At 49.4% G+C, this 20,872-nt stretch overlaps 1 protein-coding gene across 17 annotated transcripts in view; it reads right to left on the bottom strand.

The window, feature by feature from the left end:
* Positions 1 to 17,920, bottom strand: part of NEDD4L (NEDD4 like E3 ubiquitin protein ligase) — a 375,462-nt gene extending 357,542 nt beyond the window's left edge. For 7 of the 17 annotated variants that reach the window (XM_086373612.1, XM_086373613.1, XM_086373614.1 and 4 more), the window contains exon 1: positions 17,558 to 17,918. In XM_086373612.1, coding sequence (XP_086229738.1) covers positions 17,558 to 17,605 — 48 coding nt within the window. In that variant the 5' untranslated portion in view covers positions 17,606 to 17,918. Of the gene's footprint in view, position 1; positions 107 to 15,602; positions 15,647 to 17,557 lie in introns of those variants that run through there. The other 10 variants (XM_086373617.1, XM_086373618.1, XM_086373620.1 and 7 more) reach the window with 7 other exon arrangements.
* Positions 17,921 to 20,872: the final 2,952 nt, after the last annotated feature.

The following is a 20,872-nucleotide window of genomic DNA, read 5'->3' as shown; positions in this document are numbered from 1 at the left end:
CCTGAATTTAACAGCAGTGTTTTTAAAAGGCAAAGATGGTGCATATGAATATGTGCAGGAGAAAAGCCGACATCCAGACAGTAACTCCTGTGAACTCCCTGCTGTAAGACCTTCGGGACTGGAAAATTCGATCCTATGCAGAGCTGAGTATAAATAACCACCTTCCTTCCTGCCTGCTCCAGTCTGGAGCCAGCACGACAGAAAAAAGGAGCCCCACAATGCAACGTGCCTCTTCCTCTGCAGCCTTGCGAGGAGCAAAACCGCAGGCGAACTGAAAAGGGCACATCTCCGCCGGGACGCCGGAGGCCCGGGTTCAAGTTCCGACTCTGGCCCTCACCAGGCCCTGGGGCTTTGGTCAAGCCACCTACACTTGCTAAGCTTTGCTTTTCTCGTCTGAGAAACGTGAAAAAGAGTATTTAAGAACCCCACGTGTTTGGTGGACGGATTAAATTAGATAATCGTGTAAAACTGGTGCACACTAGAGCAGGGTTTCTGCAACCTGGCACTACTGGCGCTGGGGCCTGCTAGGTTTTTACCGTGGGGGCCTTCCTGTGCTTTGTAGGATGTTTAGCATCATCCCTGGCCTTACGCATGGACGCCAGGAGCATCTCCCAAGTTTTAACCACCAAAAGCCTCTCCAGGTACTGCCAAAGGTTCTGGGGGGTCAGGGGGCTTACCACCCAGTTTAAAACCACTGTACCTGGTATTTAGTAAATAATTTAAAAAAGAGTTTCTCCTCCCATCCAGTAGTCACCTGAAGCAAACCTGGAGGGGTGGGGTGGTGATGGTTATTCTAGAGTCTCCCCTTTTTCTAGTCCAAATGGTCAGTAGCCACATCCAGCGCCATCTGCCTTCCACGTGCCTGTGGCATTTACTCTCTGCCTCCTGCACCCCCACGTGGTCAGTCCCACGGCCACGGCCACCGGCTCTGCCCAGCCAGCTACGGGACCGCCCACCGTGGTCCACCTCCCTGTCCGTTTTCTGCCGGCTGCGAGGTGAGCATGAGCAAAGCACAGCTCTACACAAGCTCTCACAGTGCCTCAGGATAAAGTCCCGGTTCCCTGACAAGGTCCCCAAGGCTGTTCACAGATAACCACCTCCTCCGGTGACTCTGGCCACTCGGGCCTCAGGGGTAGCCCCTCTCCACTCCCTGGAGACCTGCCCTGAGACACCCCCCAGGTGCTGGTCCCACCCACAGGCTCTGGAGCCCGAATGCCTCGGTTCAAGTCCTGGCTCTGCCGCTTCCTAGCTCTGTGGCCCTCGAGCAAGTTAGCCAACCTCTTTGTGCCTCAGTTTGCCCACCTGTGAGATGGCGATAAAGTACCCACCTCCAGGACTCCCCTGGTGGTCCAGTGGCTAGGATTCTGCACTCTCAATGTAGGGGGCCCAAGTTCAAACCCTGGTCAGGGAACTAGATCCCACATGCCACACCTAAGAGCCGCATGGCCAAATAAATAAGTAAATATAAAAAAAAAAAAGAATTTACAAAATACCCACCTTCAAGAGCTGTTGTGAAGAGTCTGCAAGTTAGTTTTTGTCAGATATACACATCAGCACCCAGCACAGGGAAAGTTCCCAACTTTTAACTACTGGCTTATTTTAATCTAAAACTCAGCTTAGATGTCACTGTTCAAAACCTACACCAGTTTTTCCACCCACCTTCATAGCCCAGACTCAACTGCCCTCCTACACAGTTACCGCTACTACCGCACTGACCACAAGGGGCTGCTGTTCACGTGCTTGTCTCAAGTAGATCAGACCCTCCCTCGGAGTGGGGGCTGTGTGTCACTGACCATCTCAGTCCCCAGCACAACATCAGGTCTCGTGCGTGTCCGCTCCATGCAAGCCAGAACCTCAGACTGGACAATCTCATCAGATCAGCCAGTCTAAAAAACAAAACACTTATTTGTTCATGCCATACAGACCTCCCCTCCTTTTTCCTAGTCTATACCATTACTTCAGATTTTCTTCTTAACTATCCTCCTTCCCTAAAATTCCAAGTGAAAAGATCTCCTGCTTCTCCAAACCCCCTCAAAATACAAATACACTCCAAAGAAGAAGGGCACTTTGGATTATTTTACACTGGTTTTTACTTTCCACAGATGTCTTAAAGGCCAAAGGAATCCTTGAAACTGCCATTGCCCAGACCAGAATATCTGCTTGAAACCGTCACTTTGCAGAATTAAGGTCACCTGGCAAAGAAGCACAATGTCCTTGTTGCCCAGGTATTAAAATCACCACAAGACTGGGAAACTGAGATAAAGCAGGAGTTTGGGATTAACATACACACATTACTAGATGTAAAACAGATAAACAACAAAGACCTACTGTATAGCATAAGGAACTATGCTCAATACCTTGTAATAAACTATAACTGAAAAAAATCTGAAAGTATATATACATACATATATATGTATGTATCACTAAATCACTTTTGATGTACACTTGAAACTAACAATATTGTAAATTAACTATACTTCAATTTTTTTTTTGGCTGCACCCCAGGACTTGTGGCATATGCAATCTTAGTTCCTCAACCAGGGACTAGACCCAGGCATTCAGCTGTGAGAGTGTGGAATCCTGACCACTGGACCGCCAGGGAACTTCCTATACTTCAATTTAATTATTAAAAAAAAACAAACAAAAAAAAGATTTGGAACCTGGGAAGTCCCTCCTCCCTGGAGCAACAGGATATTACCAACATTGGGACTTACCAACCCACCTCATCCCATTCATCAAATTGTCCATTACAGGTCACTCCTGCCCCTTCCTGCAATTATTAATCTTTTTGTGTCCTAAGACCAGCCTCACTCTAACAAGACAAGTGCTTGTTATGAAAGAACAATATACAAAATCTAAGACTATACAAGGGCTTCGAGTGGAGAAATAAGGTCTGAGAATCCAAAAACGTGAACTGTGAACTCATCAGAACAGTACTTCTCAAGCTTGATGTTTAGTTCAAAAGGTAAAACATTCTCAAAGCCCCTTTCTTTGCTGACTCAAATTCTTCAGTTGATATTTCATTTGTACAAGTGTAAAACTAGGTCTACACCCAATGATGCTCCTTGCCACCAAGCTGGCTCCTTGGAGTTCCACGCAGCTCTGCTACGTCATATTTGATGTCTCAACTCATGTCTCCAACACCTTTTCAACTGCAGACAGAAACTTCTGTTCACATCACCAGGCACACGATGATTTGGCCTTCTCTGGGCAGGAGGATATTGCTGGTGTACTGAGTCCATTCTGGTCTTATCCCCTTAGTGTGCGCGTTCTGAGTCCATTTTGGTCTTTTCCCCTTAGACTGCGTGCGTGCTCAGTCATGTCTGACTCTTTGTGACCCCATGGACTGCAGCACCCCCGGGTTCCTCTGCCCTTGGGATTTCCCAAGCAAGAATACTGGAGTAGGTTGCCATTTCTTTCTCCAAGGGATCTTCCTGACCCAGCAATCGAACTCTTGCCTCCTGCTTCTCCTACACTGGCAGGCAGATTCTTTGCCACTGAGTTACCAGGGAAGCCCGAGCAGGTATGTTACTCTTAACCTAATCAAAACACACCTTTGGATCTCCCCTTTTCCCTTATTATTAGGTAACTGACCACTTAACTGCTCACACCAAAACCCTGGGTGGTAACTCCATATACATCTATCAAGACCCAGGCACTTCCTCCAAAATACACACCAAACCCATCCACCTCACCACATGGCACCATGCCCTTCCTCACACCCCAGCCAACCATCACCTCCCGACCAACCAACCAGTACTGGAGTTTCCGGACTGGTCTCCCTGCTTTCTTTCATGTCCTTCCCACAACAATCCTTTCTCACTAGAGGCACTTCACAAATTAGATCCTGCTACTCCTCTGCTTAAAACCCTCCAATGGCTCCGCAACTCTGCTGAGAAAAACCCAGCCCCCCAAATCAGCCCCTGTAGCCTCTGTCCACACCCCCGCCCCACATGCCCCAGGCACCCTGCTTCTCTCTCTGCTCTTCAAGCCTCTGTATCTGCTATCCACTCACCCTGTTCCCCCGGTCTGGAATATTCTGTCCACAAACCTCGAGTAGCCATCAACCCCTCACTCAGGTCTCCACTGAACCCCTGTCGTACTGTGGGTTCTTGGAGAGCATGGACCCCTCCACGGCACAGGGTAGGGGGGCACTCTGCCCCCCTCAAGGAGGTGAAATTTGCAAAAAGGCATCAGAGCTTCTCCCTCATGGCCACATGGCAGAGGCTCAGGCCACTCAGCCTCACTCCCCACCCAGGCTCTGACTCTGGGAGGAGAAACGCTGCACTTCCCAGCATCAGAAACCACTTCCTGTGTTTGGGGATTCCCACGCTCGAGTTCCGGGGCCGGCTGGGGCCATCCTCCACAATAGAAACCAAAAGTCTAAGAGGGAAGAAACAGACCCCCCAGCAGTGAGGCGGTGAGCCCAGTCAGAGGCTCCTGCTGGAGTTTTCCCGCCAGAGACACAAGGGAGAGTGGGCAGAAAAGAGGCAGTGGAGGGGGCCTGAGGCTGCTGTCCTTCCCAAGTGCGCCTGCAAGACTGGCTCTGGGCTGGCTTCTGGGAACTTGAATGCACACAGCTCTGTCCACTAACACAAATGTGCCCCCAACGGTGAAGGGTGCCCAGACTGACTGTGCCAACACCTGCCCTCCTCCCAGGAGCTAGAATTTTAGTAGGTAGTATGCACGGGTCAATGGCACCCCACTCCAGTACTCTTGGCTGGAAAATCCCATGGACGGAGGAGCCTGGTAGGCTGCAGTCCATGGGGTCGCTAAGAGTCAGATACGACTGAGCGACTTCACTTTCACTTTTCACTTTCATGCATTGGAGAAGGAAATGGCAACCCACTCCAGTGTTCTTGCCTGGAGAATCCCAGGGACGGGGGAGCCTGGTGGGCTGCCATCTATGGGGTCGCACAGAGTCGGACACGACTGAAGTGACGTAGCAGTAGCAGTAGGCAGGGGCACTGACAATCCGTTCCCAACAAAAAGTTTGGGCGCTGACTGGGTCTCTAACAAACGCCCTGGGAGACAGCACCTCCTCCACGTGGTCCCAGCAGTGGCCAGAGGAATGGAGCACGCCCTGCCGACCCCCTGGAGGAGGCCTCCCGGAAGCTCCCCGCTGATCTCCGACGTCACTCCGGGCACCTCTACTCCTTTGTGATTTCGCTTTGCTATCCTTTTGCTGCAACCAACTCTAACTGTCAGTGGACCCACTTCCGGGTCTTGGGACTCCCTACGGAATCACTGAGCCTGACAGTGGCTGGGAGGACGCCCTCCACAAGTAGGAAACAGGAGGGCTGAGGCAGTTACAGCGAGAGGCCCGCCACGCGGCAGCCAAGTGGGACGGGGACAGTGTGGGAGGCGGCGTGCAGTGTCCAGGGTCCCTGGGGCCCTGTCAGATGCTCCCTGCGGGCTCTCTGGCTGCGATTCTGTGTGTCCAGCTTCCCTTTATCCTTGACCACTGCCCAGGCCTGACTCTCCAGCTTGACAGGTACTTCTGGGCTATGCAAAATGCCTTCAGTAAATCCCGTTCTGCTCAAATTCATCAGAGTGGGTCACTGTTGCTTGTAATCAAGCATCCCCAACTATCAGACATTTTGTGATACAAACTGCACTATAAACAAAATTGGAATGTCCAAAGAGGGCCAGGGCAGGTAGAGGGTCCTGCGAGTTCCACAATCCCAGTCCAGAGAAGGTTTTTCTGAGCAAAGTGAGTTCAAGTGCCCTGCTCTCTGTTACCCAAAGTTGGTGCCTCTTCATTCAAGACTATTTTTCAAATCACCTCGAGGCAGAAGCGATGGGATGAGCAGGGCATAGAGACCTGTCACTAAGACACAGAAATTCCCAAAGCATAGACTTCATCTGGGTAAGATCACTGGCTGTCATTTACCAGCCCGTGGAATCAACTAGAAGCAAAAAAAAAAAAAAAAACTGGAATCTAAGTTTTCATGGGAGCAATTCTGCCAAGTATTCCACTCAACTGATACTAGCCTTCGGCTGTTGAACCCCCAGACATACCACTCTGAAGTCCCAAGCCCACACCCAAGCAGGGCCCCAGAGGAGGGGGCTCTGCTGGTTCCCATCCATCCAGGTACAGCTGCAGGACATAGGGGTCGAGGAAGACCCTCACGGGGACACACAACAGCAGAGCCAGAAGCGGCGGGACTGGCTGAGCAACGAAAGAGCTCCTTGCTACTCCTGCTCCACCAGCAACCATACCCTGAGATTCCTTATTTGCTCCCTCTCCAAATGAGAGGTTTATTGTAAAATCTTGTTCCTTCTTCGCTGCCGGAGGCTGGATAGATCTAGTGACCAACTACGTCAGAGTCACTAGACATAAAAAAAAACTTTCAGGTGGAGAGAAGTGGCAGGGTATCACCCAGAGATCTCTGCAACACTTAAATGAATATTTGGGCCGCCTCTCTGGGGAAAGGGAGCGTGCAATTCCATGAGGCCATGGACATTTCTGAAGGTGGATGATATCCAACAGGTGCACTGTGGGCCATCACGGCAAGGGCAGGACCAGTAAGACAATAAAGGTAATCCCACCCCCCCTCCTTCCCACTGGCTGGCTGAGGGATGCTCAGATCTCAGCTTCTGTGGGCCAGAGAGACACAACGGGAGATTTCCTGGCTGATTATGGGAACGAGATTTTCTTAATCTTAAGCAGAAAGCCACAGGAGGTGATTATCTTCCCTCTGCAAGTAGAAAAAGAGAACAAAGCTCTAACTGCCACTGGCAGCCAACCTCAGACCAACAAATGCTGTGAACCCGGCCAGGCTGAGGACAGAGGAGCAGTGAAAAACAGACTTGATTCCCTGACGACGCCACTGAGCCGGCACGCGTCCTTCGGTCCAGGTGGGAGCTTCTTAACAGACACATCATAACTGAACAAGAGAGATTAAGGCTGCAGTTGCCGTGACAACCACCAAGAATCTACTATCACACACAAGGTTGGCCAACTTTGACTTTGGGGAGGATGAGGGATGCGGGGGAGATAAGCTAGTGAAGGACCTACTACCACACGAAACACACTTATCAACTGGAAGACACATCCTTATTTCACAAATACTAAAGGCCGAATGGGGAGGGGGGATAAAGACACGTCCCAGGTTTGCTGTTACATGGCATTGACCAACCCCGTCCTTCTGTTCGGGAAGGAACCACCATGAAACATACCCTGGGAAGCACTGAGACTTGAGGGACGTTACTCAGCCTGAAGGCAAACAGAGAAGAGCTTCCGGCCACTCTATTATTTTTGCCTAAGACTATGGCTATGTGTAGTTATCACTTTGATATCTAAACACTCAATTTAGATAACACCTCAATGCGGCAATAACATAACGACAAAACCTCTCACTCAAAACCCAAGAAAACAAAATAGAAACAAATTTGAGTTTGATCACAGGCCACACTTTTCATAGTGCACACAGGAGAAAGTTAGAACACTACTAAAGATTCAGACGACTTCTGAGCAACCACAAGACCCTGAAGGATGAAAATGCAAGCCGTACACGTCCATAGTAGAGAAACTGAAACACCTGGTTTGCAAACTGCTGGGTGAAAAAAAGAATCGGATGCAACATCCACTTTTTCTGAAAAAATAACCAACCTTCTACCTCTCCCCTCCGCTTCCCACCATGCGAGGCTCCTAGGAGGCACCGCTGGCAGTGCAATGACCTCAATGTCCTCGGATCCAAAGCACAAAGGGGGCTGCTGACAGAGCATGCCCGACCCAGGAAACACTGCCCAGCTGCCCAAAGCTCGAAGTATCTACATCAGACAGTATCCATCTACCCAAAGCTTGAGGTATCTACATTTGGGAGGTTTCATTTCATTTTCATTTTCATTTTCAGACTCACTCTTACATTAAAGTGGGGGAAGAAAAGTTCGTAGTAGAAATACACAAAACAGTTAGCAAGTAAAGAAATAAAACCCAAAGTAACGGCAATCCCTTTGCCCAAAGATAACTGCCATCACTATCACAGGTTGGTTACATTCCTGGTCATGTTTCCTCTGCATAAACACTTTAAACCACAATAGGATTCTACTGTTGTGAAAAAACAGCACACCCACTGTTCTGTAACCTACTTTTTCCACTTATTATATTACTGACATCTCCATGTTATTAAACACTCTTCGGTCTCTCCCCACCCCTCTGCCACCCTCGTGGCTGCACAATAAATAACATTCTCCATCTCATTTCTCCCAGCAGAGAAGGAAAAGCTTTTAGCTCCAGCTTAAATGTTCTCTTTTGCTAATAACATGCAGACAATTAAGACCCCTATTTCAAAGGCAGGCAGCACAGCCCATATCAACTTCTTAATTATCAGCATAAACATACTGCAGAACGCACAGAGTTCAGCTCCCTCTGGGTTATAGCTCCATCCAAGAACCACGTTCATTTATCCTCAGGAGTTAACAGGCAAGGAGGAGACACAGCCAGTTCAAAGTTTAAAAACCACCTGACTGACTGTAATGACAGCCGCCTCCAATAATCACACACAGCATACAAAGCACAAAAAGAATTAGAAGAAACTATAAAAGGAAGCAAACTGATTCTCAGTTTTGCCTAAAATAAAGAAAAGAAACCCACACTCCTTCCCGTTTCCAAACCAAACTGCCTAAGTTGAAGCTGGCGCTCTGATGACACCCGAAGATAAAACCACTGATGAACTGAGAGAGAAAAAATGGAGGCTTAGAAAAAGCACACGATTCTTAACAGATTCCCATTCTGGAGCTGAAGGTAGCTGGGAGAGTCGTAAGCACACAGAGCTTTGAATTTAGCGGGATGCACACACACCCACTTTGTGAGTGCTCACAAAGCACAAGAAGTCTCTAAGCAGTGTAGGCTTGCTTTCATTTTTCTGGGAAAACCGAAGTGTCTTCCAGCACTAAAAAAAAACAAAACCTAATACATGTAAATAAACTAACACTTTCGATGCAAACATCTCCAGCTAAACAACAGGAAAAGTTAGTAGAGAGTTTGTCTTCTGCTATGTTACCTGGCGGGGGGACTTCCCTGGTGGCTCAGCTGGTAAAGAATCCACCCGCAATGCAGGAGACCTGGGTTCCATCCCTGGGTTGGGAAGATCCCCTGGAGAAGGGAAAGGCTACCCGCTCCAGTCTTCTGGCCTGGAGAATCCCATGGACTGTAGGGGTCGCAAAGGGTCGGATACGACTGAGCGACTTTCACTCACTCACAGGTTACCTGCCCCGGAGTCCCCGAATTGATGACATCTAATGTGGTGACCAAATGTGCACTGGAAGCACAGATCACAAAGAAACAGTTTAACTCTGAAGCTTAAAACGTTAAAACAGATGTTCACCTGGGGCAACTGAGTGACCTCTGGCCAGGTGGGAGCGCACTGTCCATCTTTTCTCACTGCGGCCACCTCATCACCACAGCAACCCACAAGGGCACGTCCAGCCTCATGAGATGCTTTAAAAGACCCAAGGCGCGACCCAGAACGGCACCTGAGGAGGCCGGGAAGAGCCGTGCCTCGAATGAGGCTGAACAGGGAAGTAAAATTAAACCATGGGAACTGGATGAACAGAGGCGAGACCAAGAATCAGAGGCGCACACACACACACACACAAAAGATTCACCAGAGGCACATCTCAGGCCTTTGTGGCTGTTCCACAGGATCCCCTCCTGAGTCTGCTCCCTCAGTCCGCAGGGACCGAGTCACACAGAAGATGGAACGCATCGTCTCCACCTGGAAGGCAGGAGTGACCACGGAGGTGACCTGAGCAACTCAAGGATCCACCAAAACTTCACAGCAGGGTATCTTTGGTGGTGGTTGTTTAATCGCTTAAGTCTGACTCTTTGCGACCCCATGGCCTGCAGCATGCCAGGCTCCCCTGTCCTTCACCATCCTCTGGAGTTTGCTCACTGAGTCGGTGATGCCATCCAACCATCTCATCCTCTGCGGCCCCCTTTTCCTTTAGCCTTCAACCTTTCCCAGCATCAGGGTCTTTTCCAAAGGAAGAACAGTGTATCTGGGAAGCCCTGAGGAGTCCCAGGAGATGGGCCATGACCCTAACCAGGAATGGGACTGTTCCCTGGGCAAGTTCATTTCGTTCTTGGGGCCACCCACCCTACAAACCCGGCCAAGGTCCTTCTGCGTAGGATAGACCTCACATCACGTGCAGCATTTTACACTAAGTCACCTTTGAATGGCCCTTTCTTCCTAGTGAGCAGGAGGCATAAAAAGAATACGAAGCCTCTCGCTGGATGCTTGCCTGCCTGCCAAGAAGACACCAAGCAGTGAGTCTGACGACAGCAAGGGAATCTGATACCCTCGCCATTAAACTCGGCCAGTTCTGAATCCATATGGGATTCTGAAATTAGGGACAAAAAGTCGACTAAAGTGTCAAATTTAAATTTGTTACCCCCCCCCAAAAAAAAAATAAATTTGTTACCCCAGACTCGTTTATGTAATATGGCTTTTCTCACCTAAAACTATTAAAATAAAGTTAGCATTCAGGCCACATGGGTTCAGAACAAAGTCTTATGATTATAATGATATCTTACATTTTCATGAAATAAATGTCCCAGATCCTGACTCACTGCTTTTCTCTCTGCTAGAACCTGAGCCTCCTTCTTGCCTCAGGAACCAAGAATATCTCCAGCAAATCAATACTCAGGAGTCGTGACGATTATCAATTCCTTCTCAAAGTCAGTGATGGCCATTATGGAATGGTCTGTGCAACTCAGATGGAATTATTCAGAAGTCCTTATGCACCCAAGAAGAAAGGATGTGAGGCTGGCTCGAAAAAGATCTTTCCTGTGCAATTCGTATGTTGTGGGGGCTTTTCCCTAAATCCAAACGCCTGCGCTTCCCTCAAATGTTGATATGTTCTGGGTAAAAGGAACCTTGAAAAGTCTAGAAAACAGATGATTCCTGATACTGCCCACAGTGAGAAACATCACTTTGTTTTTAGTAAAGAACTGATCTTTTTGGGAAAACACTGTTTCCTAAACCTAGGTTCTTTATCCTCATCTCTAAATTATCCTCCCATCTCTATGTTCCACCAACAAACAACTCCCAAGCCAACAGTAATACCATTAAACAGAAACAGTACAAATATTGCCACCTATAGTTGGAAAACGAAATACATTTGCTTATACTGTGACCTGGAAGAGAAACAGTATACAAACAGAACGTAACACTGTCACACTTCTCACGCCCTGTGCTAATTCTACAACTCTAACACTTATCATTATTATACGATTGATTCATTATTTTAATCCTCTTTTATACAGACTGTCAAAAGACTGTGTAGTCTGCTTTGTTACCAATTCACAAATGTATGAGTAAAACAGAATCACTTAAGCAAAGACCTATTGCATCAAAAAGTCTAAAAACTCAAATTAGGGTCTCTCTTGGTTGCTGCTACTTGTCTAGGACCCAAAATTTAAGAGCAGCAGTAAAGCTGGCTTAAACGTCTTAACTCAAAATTAGAAATTTAATATGATCTCAATCTACCACAGAGGAATTAATTTGTTTCTTCCATAAGTCACATAGTACCATGTTTTTGCTGCTGCTGCTGCTAAGTCGCTTCAGTCGTGTCGGAGTCTGTGCAACCCCATAGACGGCAGCCCACCAGACTCCCCCGTCCCTGGGATTCTCCAGGCAAGAACACTGGAGTGGGTTGCCATTTCCTTCTCCAATGGGTGAAAGTGAAGTCGCTCAGTGTCCGACCCTTCGTGACCCCATGGACTGCAGCCTACCAGGCTCCTCCGTCCATGGGATTTTCCAGGCTAGAGTACTGGAGTGGGGTGCCATTTTACCGTGATATAAATAACTGCATAACACATAAAGGTTATTAATTAGCAATGAACAAGAAGGTTCTTCCCTTCGGGGGCATGCAGAAGCAGTTTAGCAGGAACTCAAAAGAACTGCTGTGATACAGTTCTAAAACCATTCTTAACATCAAGGATTTCTTCCTTGAGATATTTCATATTTTTCCTGAGGTGTATCAAACATATTGATGCTCCCAGAATCCCCAAACAGCTTTCCAAGGAAGGTTCCTGGGGATGTAGGCACTCACTGCACTGAAAACAAAGATGCTGGGCCCCGTTCAACCACTTCCTTTAAGTTGCATCCTGGGAATTTCCTGGTGGTCCAGTAACTAGGATCCAAGCTTCCACTGCAGGGGACACACGTTCGACCCACGGTCGGGGAACTAAGATTCGGCAAGCCATGTAGCAAGGCCAAAAATACATAATCAAATTTTAAAATAAAATTAAATTTGCATTCTGCATGGAAAAGAAATTGCAATCATCTGAGGACTCTCATTTACCCCTTTATGCTTTTGACCAAAAAAAGTTATTCCTTAAGGACACTACTTTTCAGTGATGACATAATAAACATTCAAGAAAACTAAAACAGAATATACATTAAAATGTCAATTGCTTGCAAATTCTACAGACTCCTGGAAGCAAAGAAAAACCTACAGAGAGAATTTAAAACAATGCGTTATATTGAACAAAAATATATTATATATCATATATATAATATTTATTTAATATTATATTAAAGAATATATATTTAATATTATATTTAATTTTATATATATTTTCAAATTGCTTTCAAATGTCACCACAAAACCCATTCTTTTTTAAGGTTTCTTTCTCAAATGTCAGCGGTAAGGACACAGGTGTACACGGGATCGCCCGTGTCCTGGGCAGAGAGCTCGCTGACCAGCAGGGCTAGGCCTGACTCGGGCACTTGGAGTTGGAGGAAAGGGCAAGGCTCACGTTCCCGGGGACCCAGCCTCTCACAGCGCCCTTCAGACCCAGACAGTATACCCAAACTGATCTCTGAAAGCAGTCCTGTGCCCGTTTCTGCACAGCTGCAAAGATGGCCTGTGTGGTCTGCCAGCAGTCTCGTGAAAACACACGTGGACCACCCTCTGTCGATTAACAGTTCTTAATTACTCACACTTGGCTAGGTCAGGTGGCCCAGGCTGCCCGTTTCTCCTCTGCTAATGCCCACTTAAGAGCCTTCCTCTGGGTCCAACGCTTTTCTCAAAGAAGAGCAAAAATTTAACTAGCAGTTGACTTAAAATTGTTCACAGATTGAAGGGGGACGGGGGAGGGCAGGGCAGGGGCGGTGAATGTTGAAATTGATGATCCAGGGTTATCCCAGGCTTCCAACTAGAGTAATTCAGGAACTCTAAAACACCCTTGTTTTCATATTTCACACCTCTAAAATAATGTTGCTTCATGAAATCAACAGTATATCACAGCTTGAAAGCAATTTTCTTTTTGTAGTGGTGCATGAAATAGCAGTACGTCTTAAAACTGATAGCACCTTGGAGTAAAGACCAGACAATATCCATGTCAAAGGTCAAGCTTATACCTCGTGAAGCGGGTAATACACAGATGAGCAAGATGACTAAGCCAACAGGGAGCAGAGGAGACCGTGGCAACTACACCACAGCTGCCATGATCCTAAGAGCCACAACTCAGATCCACGAACTGCCGCCGGGTGAGAATGTGGCTCCAGTGAGTCAGAGTTTTACCATTCCCATGAAAATTCCCGGGCTTTAAAACACGACACAGACAACACTAAGCAGGGTCCCTGGACAATTTTGACCTGGAAGCCATCAGTTTACAACCCTTGACATTTATGTCTATCTTGCTGCTAAGTCAGTTCAGTCGTGTCCGACTCTGTGCGACCCCATAGACGGCAGCCCACCAGGCTCCCCCGTCCCTGGGATTCTCCAGGCAAGAACACTGGAGTGGGTTGCCATTTCCTTCTCCAATGCATGAAAGTGAAAAGTGAAAGTGAACTCGCTCAGTCGTGTCCGACCCTCAGCGACCCCATGGACTGCAGCCCTCCAGGCTCCTCCGTCCATGGGATTTTCCAGGCAAGAGTACTGGAGTGGGGTATCATTGTCTTCTCCGTATGTCTATCTTACTTTATCCTAAATAATTTAGCTCTGAAGACTTTTCAGGATACTTGGAAGAGAGGGAGCATGTTAAAAATGAGGGTCGTAGACTCAAACTAGGTTCAAATCCTGGCTCTACAACTTATTCTCTGTGAGTCCTTATGCAGGTCACTTCACCTCTCTGAGCCTCCACTCCTCAACTGTAAATCACAGCAGACCTCATTGGGTTTTTATGAGGACTAAATGAGACAGTAAGCATATAAAGGCCTAAAACACAGTGCCACAGAGAATATCCTTGTTTGTATGAAATAAAGAGGGAAGGCAACGTACGATCCCATGTCAGGCTGGCTTTCATCTCTATGCCGTCTGCCTCATTCTAACCATCAAAAAAAAATTTAATGCCATACCTAAGGAAAAAGCTATCAAACTTTCACTCAGCAGAAAATCCCATAAATAAAGGATACATTTTTATGTTGTAATAAAATATTCCAGAAGGTTAACAGCAATATTCACGAGTAGACTGTGCCAAAATGTGCTGCAGCTTGCCAAAAAATAAACAAAAACAAAAAGCAAAAACAAAAAACCACCAAGGAACTAAGCCAAATGCAGAAACTAGTCCAAACTGTTCTGACTCCAAACCAAATCTGATGCTGGGCCCTGAGTCAGAAATTTGGTGAATTTGCTAACCCCTCCAACACCAAAGTCCTTCATCTGATAGCAATTTCAAATTTGATTACCTAAATGGACCTAATTTGGATCTGGTGAATATGAACCATAATTTACCAGAGGAACCCTGGCCAGGAAGGCACAACAAAAAATAAACAGCACATGCGCTCACACAAGCAAAGCCCGCACTTAATCCCTTTCATTGGACAAGCTGGACAGACCTAGGAACAATGCCCTCTGTCTTGGCATCCCGCGGTTTTCTGGGTTAATGCAGTGCTTCATCACCAGCGCTACCTACAGCTAAAGCCTCTCCGTGGCAGGGCACAACTCAGTGCCCGCCAAACACACAATAATGCTTTTCATCAACCTCCAATGAACACACAAACATACGTCTATGAAATTTGCTAGGGACGAAGGCCTATTTTGCTAAGAGGTTTATCAGGTGACTCTTCCACCTGGCAATCAAAGTATCTTCCTGGGTGATGATGACCCACTGAAGGCCATATGAGCTGAAATGCATGCCTTTGGAAGACGTTTGTTCCACTGGGCTCTTAGATGCTCGAATCTTCCCCTTGTTTTCTAACACAGGCTAATTCAGGAAGACAAAGCAAGCTGTGCAAATTCAACCATTTCTTGTTAATATTCTACGAAGGCAATCCCTGATCTTCTGAAGGGTGACATGACAGCATGAAACCACCCATAAAAAGCAAATACGGCACACACGTGAAGTCATCAGAGCCACCCCTAGTAGGAGAAGCTGAAATGGCTGTGACCTGTCTTTTGGAATATAGTGTGTGTAGAACAAAACAGTACCAGCAACTTGGCCATCGCTCAATCAATCAATATAATGTCTCCATCACCTCCTGCTATTCCCCATACAGCCCCAAATCCCCCTCCAGCAACATGAAGGAGTGAATTCAGTCATACTATACACATACATACACACACACACACACACACCTCGATTCTGTTTACATTCCATCCTTCAGTTTCACCCTAGACACCAGTCAAGATCACCAGAATTAACTCACCTAGATGAAAGTGGTGAGGTGCTCTGGGTCGATTCTGACACGAGCTGTAAATGCAGACAAAGCACAGACTACACTGACACGTGTGTGATTCATTTACCCACTTGCATTTCCCAAAATGCTCATTTAGAAAACATTTTTTTTTCCAGGATTTTAAGAGTAATCATGTAATTAAAAAAAAAAAAAAAAAAAGACCTAAGATGAGAGGCAGCCGTCTTTATCCCCCACAATACTTCCTGCCCCTTTGTTTGGGAATGTGTATCTCACCACCTTTCTAAAAGCTCACTGCCGGCCCTCTATTGCTGCTACTAATTAAATAGAGAAGTAGAGAATGAAAGAGAAAGCTCCTCAAAGAGAAAACCAGAGGAGAGGAGATCCCCCTGGGTAAATGAAACAAAGCTACTTTTCATCCATCCCCTCGGTTAACTGCACGGAAAGGGGGGGTATTTTACAAAAGTCCAGCATGGCAAAATGATCGGAAATGCCAATCACTTGCTTTGCGATCACTCTTTGATAAAATCAATACCACAGCAAGCTTACCAAGCACCGTTAAAGGAGGGAGGGGTTGAAACGTACCCCCGACACTTTCCCCACCCTAAGACACCTATTCCATTACACACGGAACGCGCGCGCGCGCACACGTACACACACACACAACCAGGATAGGAAAGATGACGGGAGAGAAGCCATAACATTGTCGAGTCTCAGATAAGAGCCTCTCTATTAACCCCACCCCTATTACCAGAGAAAAAGGGGATCTCAGAAAAGAAAGGAGAGGGAAAAAAGAGAAACCCAGAAATCCTTGAATTTGCAGGCATTAACTTTTCATGAAATGCACAACCAGGATAGGAAATACCTCCCCGCTGAGTAATGCCTCATGGGTTGTAAATTCACCTCTCGAAAGGGGAGCCAGACCTGAGAGCGCACCGGCCAGATGGCCAACCCCTCCTACCTGCTCCATCCAGCCTGCCCGTCACGCCGCGCCGGCGACAGCCTCCCACCCCTCTTTTTGGCAGCGCAACACACCAATAAGGGCCGAGCCTGGCTGGTCGCGAGAGGGCTGGGCAGTGAGTTAGCAGGATCGCCTCAAAAGGGGGGAGTGGGAACCCGCGAGCAGAGACTGAGGGTAAAAAACAAAGCCCTTTCTAGGCAAGCCGACAGCCTCGGGGGCGTGGCTTACTTAATTGGCTTCATCAATAAAAAAAGATCAATGGAGCTTCCTCTTTCCACCCACCCCAGAGGTGCTGGATCCTAAGGAAGGGGGAAAAAAATGGCAGGGCTGCAAGCGTCCTCCAAGTTTCCAGCAGCACCTGCCACCATGCGGGATCTCCCCCTCCCATCCCAAAGACTCCGAAATGCACTCTCTCGGCTTCAGACTGTGCAAGACGGAGGGTGGGACACGCACGGCTCACAAGGTTTCACCCGCTCCCACCGTAACAAGCACACACACACGCAGCAGAGCACTTGCTGACACCATCATGAGAAAGTTCCAGGGGGGTAGACAATCCAGGTTTCCGCCGCGGCCCCGGGCTCCCCCGCGCGGCGCGGGTCTCTCCAAACGCGACACCCATCATGGACTCCAGGGCTGCAGGGGCGAGAGGCGGAAAGTTGCCCCACGGCCCCGGGAGACGCGGCACGGAGGACAGGGACCCGCGGGCGCAGAGCCGCACGCGCCCCCCTCGCACCCAAAGGCGGGGAGCGCCGAGGGAACCCCAGCTCGCGCCGCTTTATTTACCAACAGTGCGCTGCGCCGGGGGGAGGGGACGCCGGGCGGAAGATTGTGAGCACCCCGCCGGGATCCCTGCCCCCGGACGCGCCCGCCCTTGGGGTGCCCCAGCAGGCGCGCGGGTGGCGGGGGGGGAGACGACCGTCCAAGGGGGTCGTCCCAGTGCCCACCGCCGGCCGCCGCCGGGCGGGAACTCCCCGGGGAGTCCCGCGGGGAAGGGAGCGCCGCTCACCTCTTCTTCCGAAAGTCCGTAGACCGGCTCCCCGAGCCCGGTCGCCATGGAGCCGGCGCCCCGCGCGGGATCGGAGGCGCTCCCGGGCGGCTGGGCTGTGGCGCGTCTGGGCGGCCGGGTCTCCCCTCCTCCGCCGCCGCCTCAGGGGACTGCCGGCCCGGCGCCGCAGGTGAGGGGGCCCGAGCGCTCGCGCCTCGGCCGCTGCCTGCACCGCTTCCTCCCGGAAGGCTGCGGACCGTGCGCTCCCGAGAGCGCGCCGTGCAGCGGGCGGCGGCGGCGGCGCGGCGCCCCTGGGCTTCCCTCCTCCCGCGCGCCCGCCGCTCTCCGCCCCTCGCCCAGCCCGCTCCCCGGGCTCTGGAAGCCGGCGCGCCCGCCCCCGCGCCCGCTCCCTCCCGGCCCCCGCTCTCCCCGCCCCCTCCTCCGCCCCCTCCCGCCCCGGCGCCCGGAGGGGACCCTCCCCGCCTCCCCGGGGCGGGCATACGCGCCCCCCAAGCCAATCACAGGCCGGGCTGGGGGGCGGGCCGCGGGGCTGGCGGGGTTCGCCCCCCCACGCCCACCCCGGCTCCCCACTGGCGCCCCCGGCCGCGGGGCGGGTCTCCGAGGAGCGCGGGCGCTCGGCCCTGGGACCAGACCCACCCTCCTCTCCGCTTTGGGGGAGCGGGCGCGCTGGGCATTTGGGGGCGCTGGAGACATTTTCTACAAGAAAGTCCCATTTCTCTTCCCCGAGGTCTTTCTACGAAGAACCCTGGGCCCGCCGTGACTGTTAAAGGGGGTTGGGGGCGAGAAGATGGATGTTTCTGGACACCTTTAAATTCTTGGCAAACCCCGGCAAGCCCAACTTGGCGGCTTTGTGGGCGCCCCGGAGCCGGGCCGCGCGGCCGGGGAGAGGCTGCCCCGGCGTGGCCGCGAGTCGCCACTGCCTGCGTCAACCTTGCCTGGAACAAAACCGACCCGGCGCCCGCTCTGAGTACACGCCCACCCGCTAGAAAACCGACAGCGTGGCTCTTTGAGCCAAAGGCCACTCTTTTCGTGATCCGCAACGTGAAATCGCAGACTCAAGTTTAAGGTTATCCTCTGCAGAGGCAAGCTATTAAGACGTCGTATTAGCCACGGTGGGGTTCTTCCCACGTCCCGGCTACTGTTTCTCCAGCAAGCAGTTCATTTAATCCATCAGATGTATAGGAACGCCAGAGACTAAAGAGAGAAATTAGTCACTCGACTTTTTCAGGAAGCCTGTCCTTACATTTCGTGGTTAAGTACAGTTGTGGGTTCAGAAAGGAAACAAAAGTAGAACATGCTATTTGCCTTTGAAAAGAAAACATCAAAGTGCCCTCTTTGGTATTCACAGGGTGCCTTTAGGATTTTCATTCAAGTCAGTTGTTTCAGAAAGAAATCACGTGGTCCCAAAGCCTCCCTGCAACCGAGCCCGACTGCTGCTCCTGTTCTAAGTATCTAGCTCGTTTTCAAACGAAGGGAAACACCCGTCCTAATGGAAGCTTTCCTTTGCCTCCCGACAACATGGCTGTGGCTTAAAGTTGTGTGAACGCTGGATTTTCTTTCCAGACAAAGCCCCTTGGCGTCAACACCATGCTCAGAAGCCTTCTCCCCACATGTGAGCCAGTAAATTACAGGCCTGAGATGCCACAGAAGCCCAACCGAGAAGAAAAAAAAAAAAAAATCACATTTATGGAGGAACAGTTAAAAAGACCATTCTCTGTACCTTCTGTCCAGGCCAAAGTTTTTTGACCTTTTCAGATCTACATTATTTTTCTTTTCATAAAGATTTGCAAACACACACACACACACAGGCCCACACGGAATTCCCCACGTGCTCTTCAACAAGCCTGTGATTTCTACAGGAGTTAACGCTCCTTTATCCTTGCTAGCCAGGTCTTCGTCAAGTTTTGTACGGTTTTTTCTATGAGGGGAAAGGTAATCTTTTTTCAGATTTTAAATAGAAACTTGTAATTTCTAATTACACAGGACACCCTTCCCACACCTTGTATTGAAGTGGTAGTCGCGCAGTCGCCTCGGATGCTTTGCAACCCCGTGGACTGTAGCCCACCAGGCTCCTCTGTCCATGGGATTTCCCAGGCAAGAATACTGGAGTGGGCTGCCATCCCCTTCTCCAGGGGATCTTCCTGACCCAGGTATGGAACCCAGGTCTCCTGCGTTGTAGGCAGGCTCTTTACTGGCAGGCAGTGTACAGTTCTGGACTTTATCTCGAGGTGAGGCTCTATCATCTGGGAACTCCAGGGGTGTATCCTGCTTCCCCCCCCTGCCCTGTCTCCAGGGTTCTGTGCCCACGCCCCCACCACAGCAGTCTGCACCTGCCTGCACTCTGGGGTCACGTCCTGGGCTTTCCCTAAGGCATACTATGAGAAACTACAGCATGAAGCTTGCCTCACGTCATGTGCTGTAGAGGTGTTGATAAAATTGTGATCTTTACCATTTAGTGTTTCCTGTAAGAAGACTCAAACAAGATATTTATTTCAGACCTAGGAGGAAAAGCCTGGTTTCTTCCAAGGAACTGGTAAGCTTTTGCAGGATGGATGGAGACAAGAATTATTTCAACTATGTAGTTTTTCTAGTTACTTTGGCTACCAGGAAACTCAGGACTCATTTTATGGCCCTGAGTCATAAAGTGAAAGTCATTCAGTCATGTCCAACTCTTTGCGACCCCATGGACCATACAGTCCATGGAATTCTCCAGGCCAGAATACTGGAGTGAGCAGCCTTTCCCTTCTCCAGCGGATCTTTCCAACCCAGGAATCGAACTGGGGTCTCCTGCATTGCAGGGGGATTCTTTACTGAGGTATCAGGGAAGCCCTGAGCCATAAAAGAACGCCATAAAAAAACCAAAATTGATCCCTTGTGTAATTATGTACCAGCTTTTCCCCAATATAGTGGTTCACTACCCCGGATACACGTTGTCATCATCTGAGGAGCTTTAAAATGATCAAGAACCCAGTGACAGGCCTAAGGGGCTACAGTTTCACTGGTTCAGGGTAGGTGTACAGGCAGTGGTAGTTTCAGGAGCTTTCCAGGTGATGCTAATGTCCCCGTAAGGTTGAGAATGAGATGGTTGGATGGCATCACTGACTCAATGGACATGAGTTTGAGTAAACTCCAGGAGTTGGTGATGGACAGGGAGGCCTGCAGTCCATGGGGTCGCAAAGAGTCGGACACGACTGAGCGACTGAACTGAAGGTTGAGAATGGCAGCCCGGGCCAGTGGTTCCCAAACTTGGCTGCACATGTCTAAAACCACTGCTGTGTACCTTCCACGCCCATACACTCTGGTTTAGTAATGCGG

Source organism: Bos grunniens, chromosome 24, assembly GCF_055505025.1.
Source record: "Bos grunniens cultivar Pamir isolate PY7600 chromosome 24, Bosgru_T2T1.0, whole genome shotgun sequence".
Taxonomy (NCBI): domain Eukaryota; kingdom Metazoa; phylum Chordata; class Mammalia; order Artiodactyla; family Bovidae; genus Bos; species Bos grunniens.
This window is presented reverse-complemented; position numbering and strand designations above follow the sequence as displayed.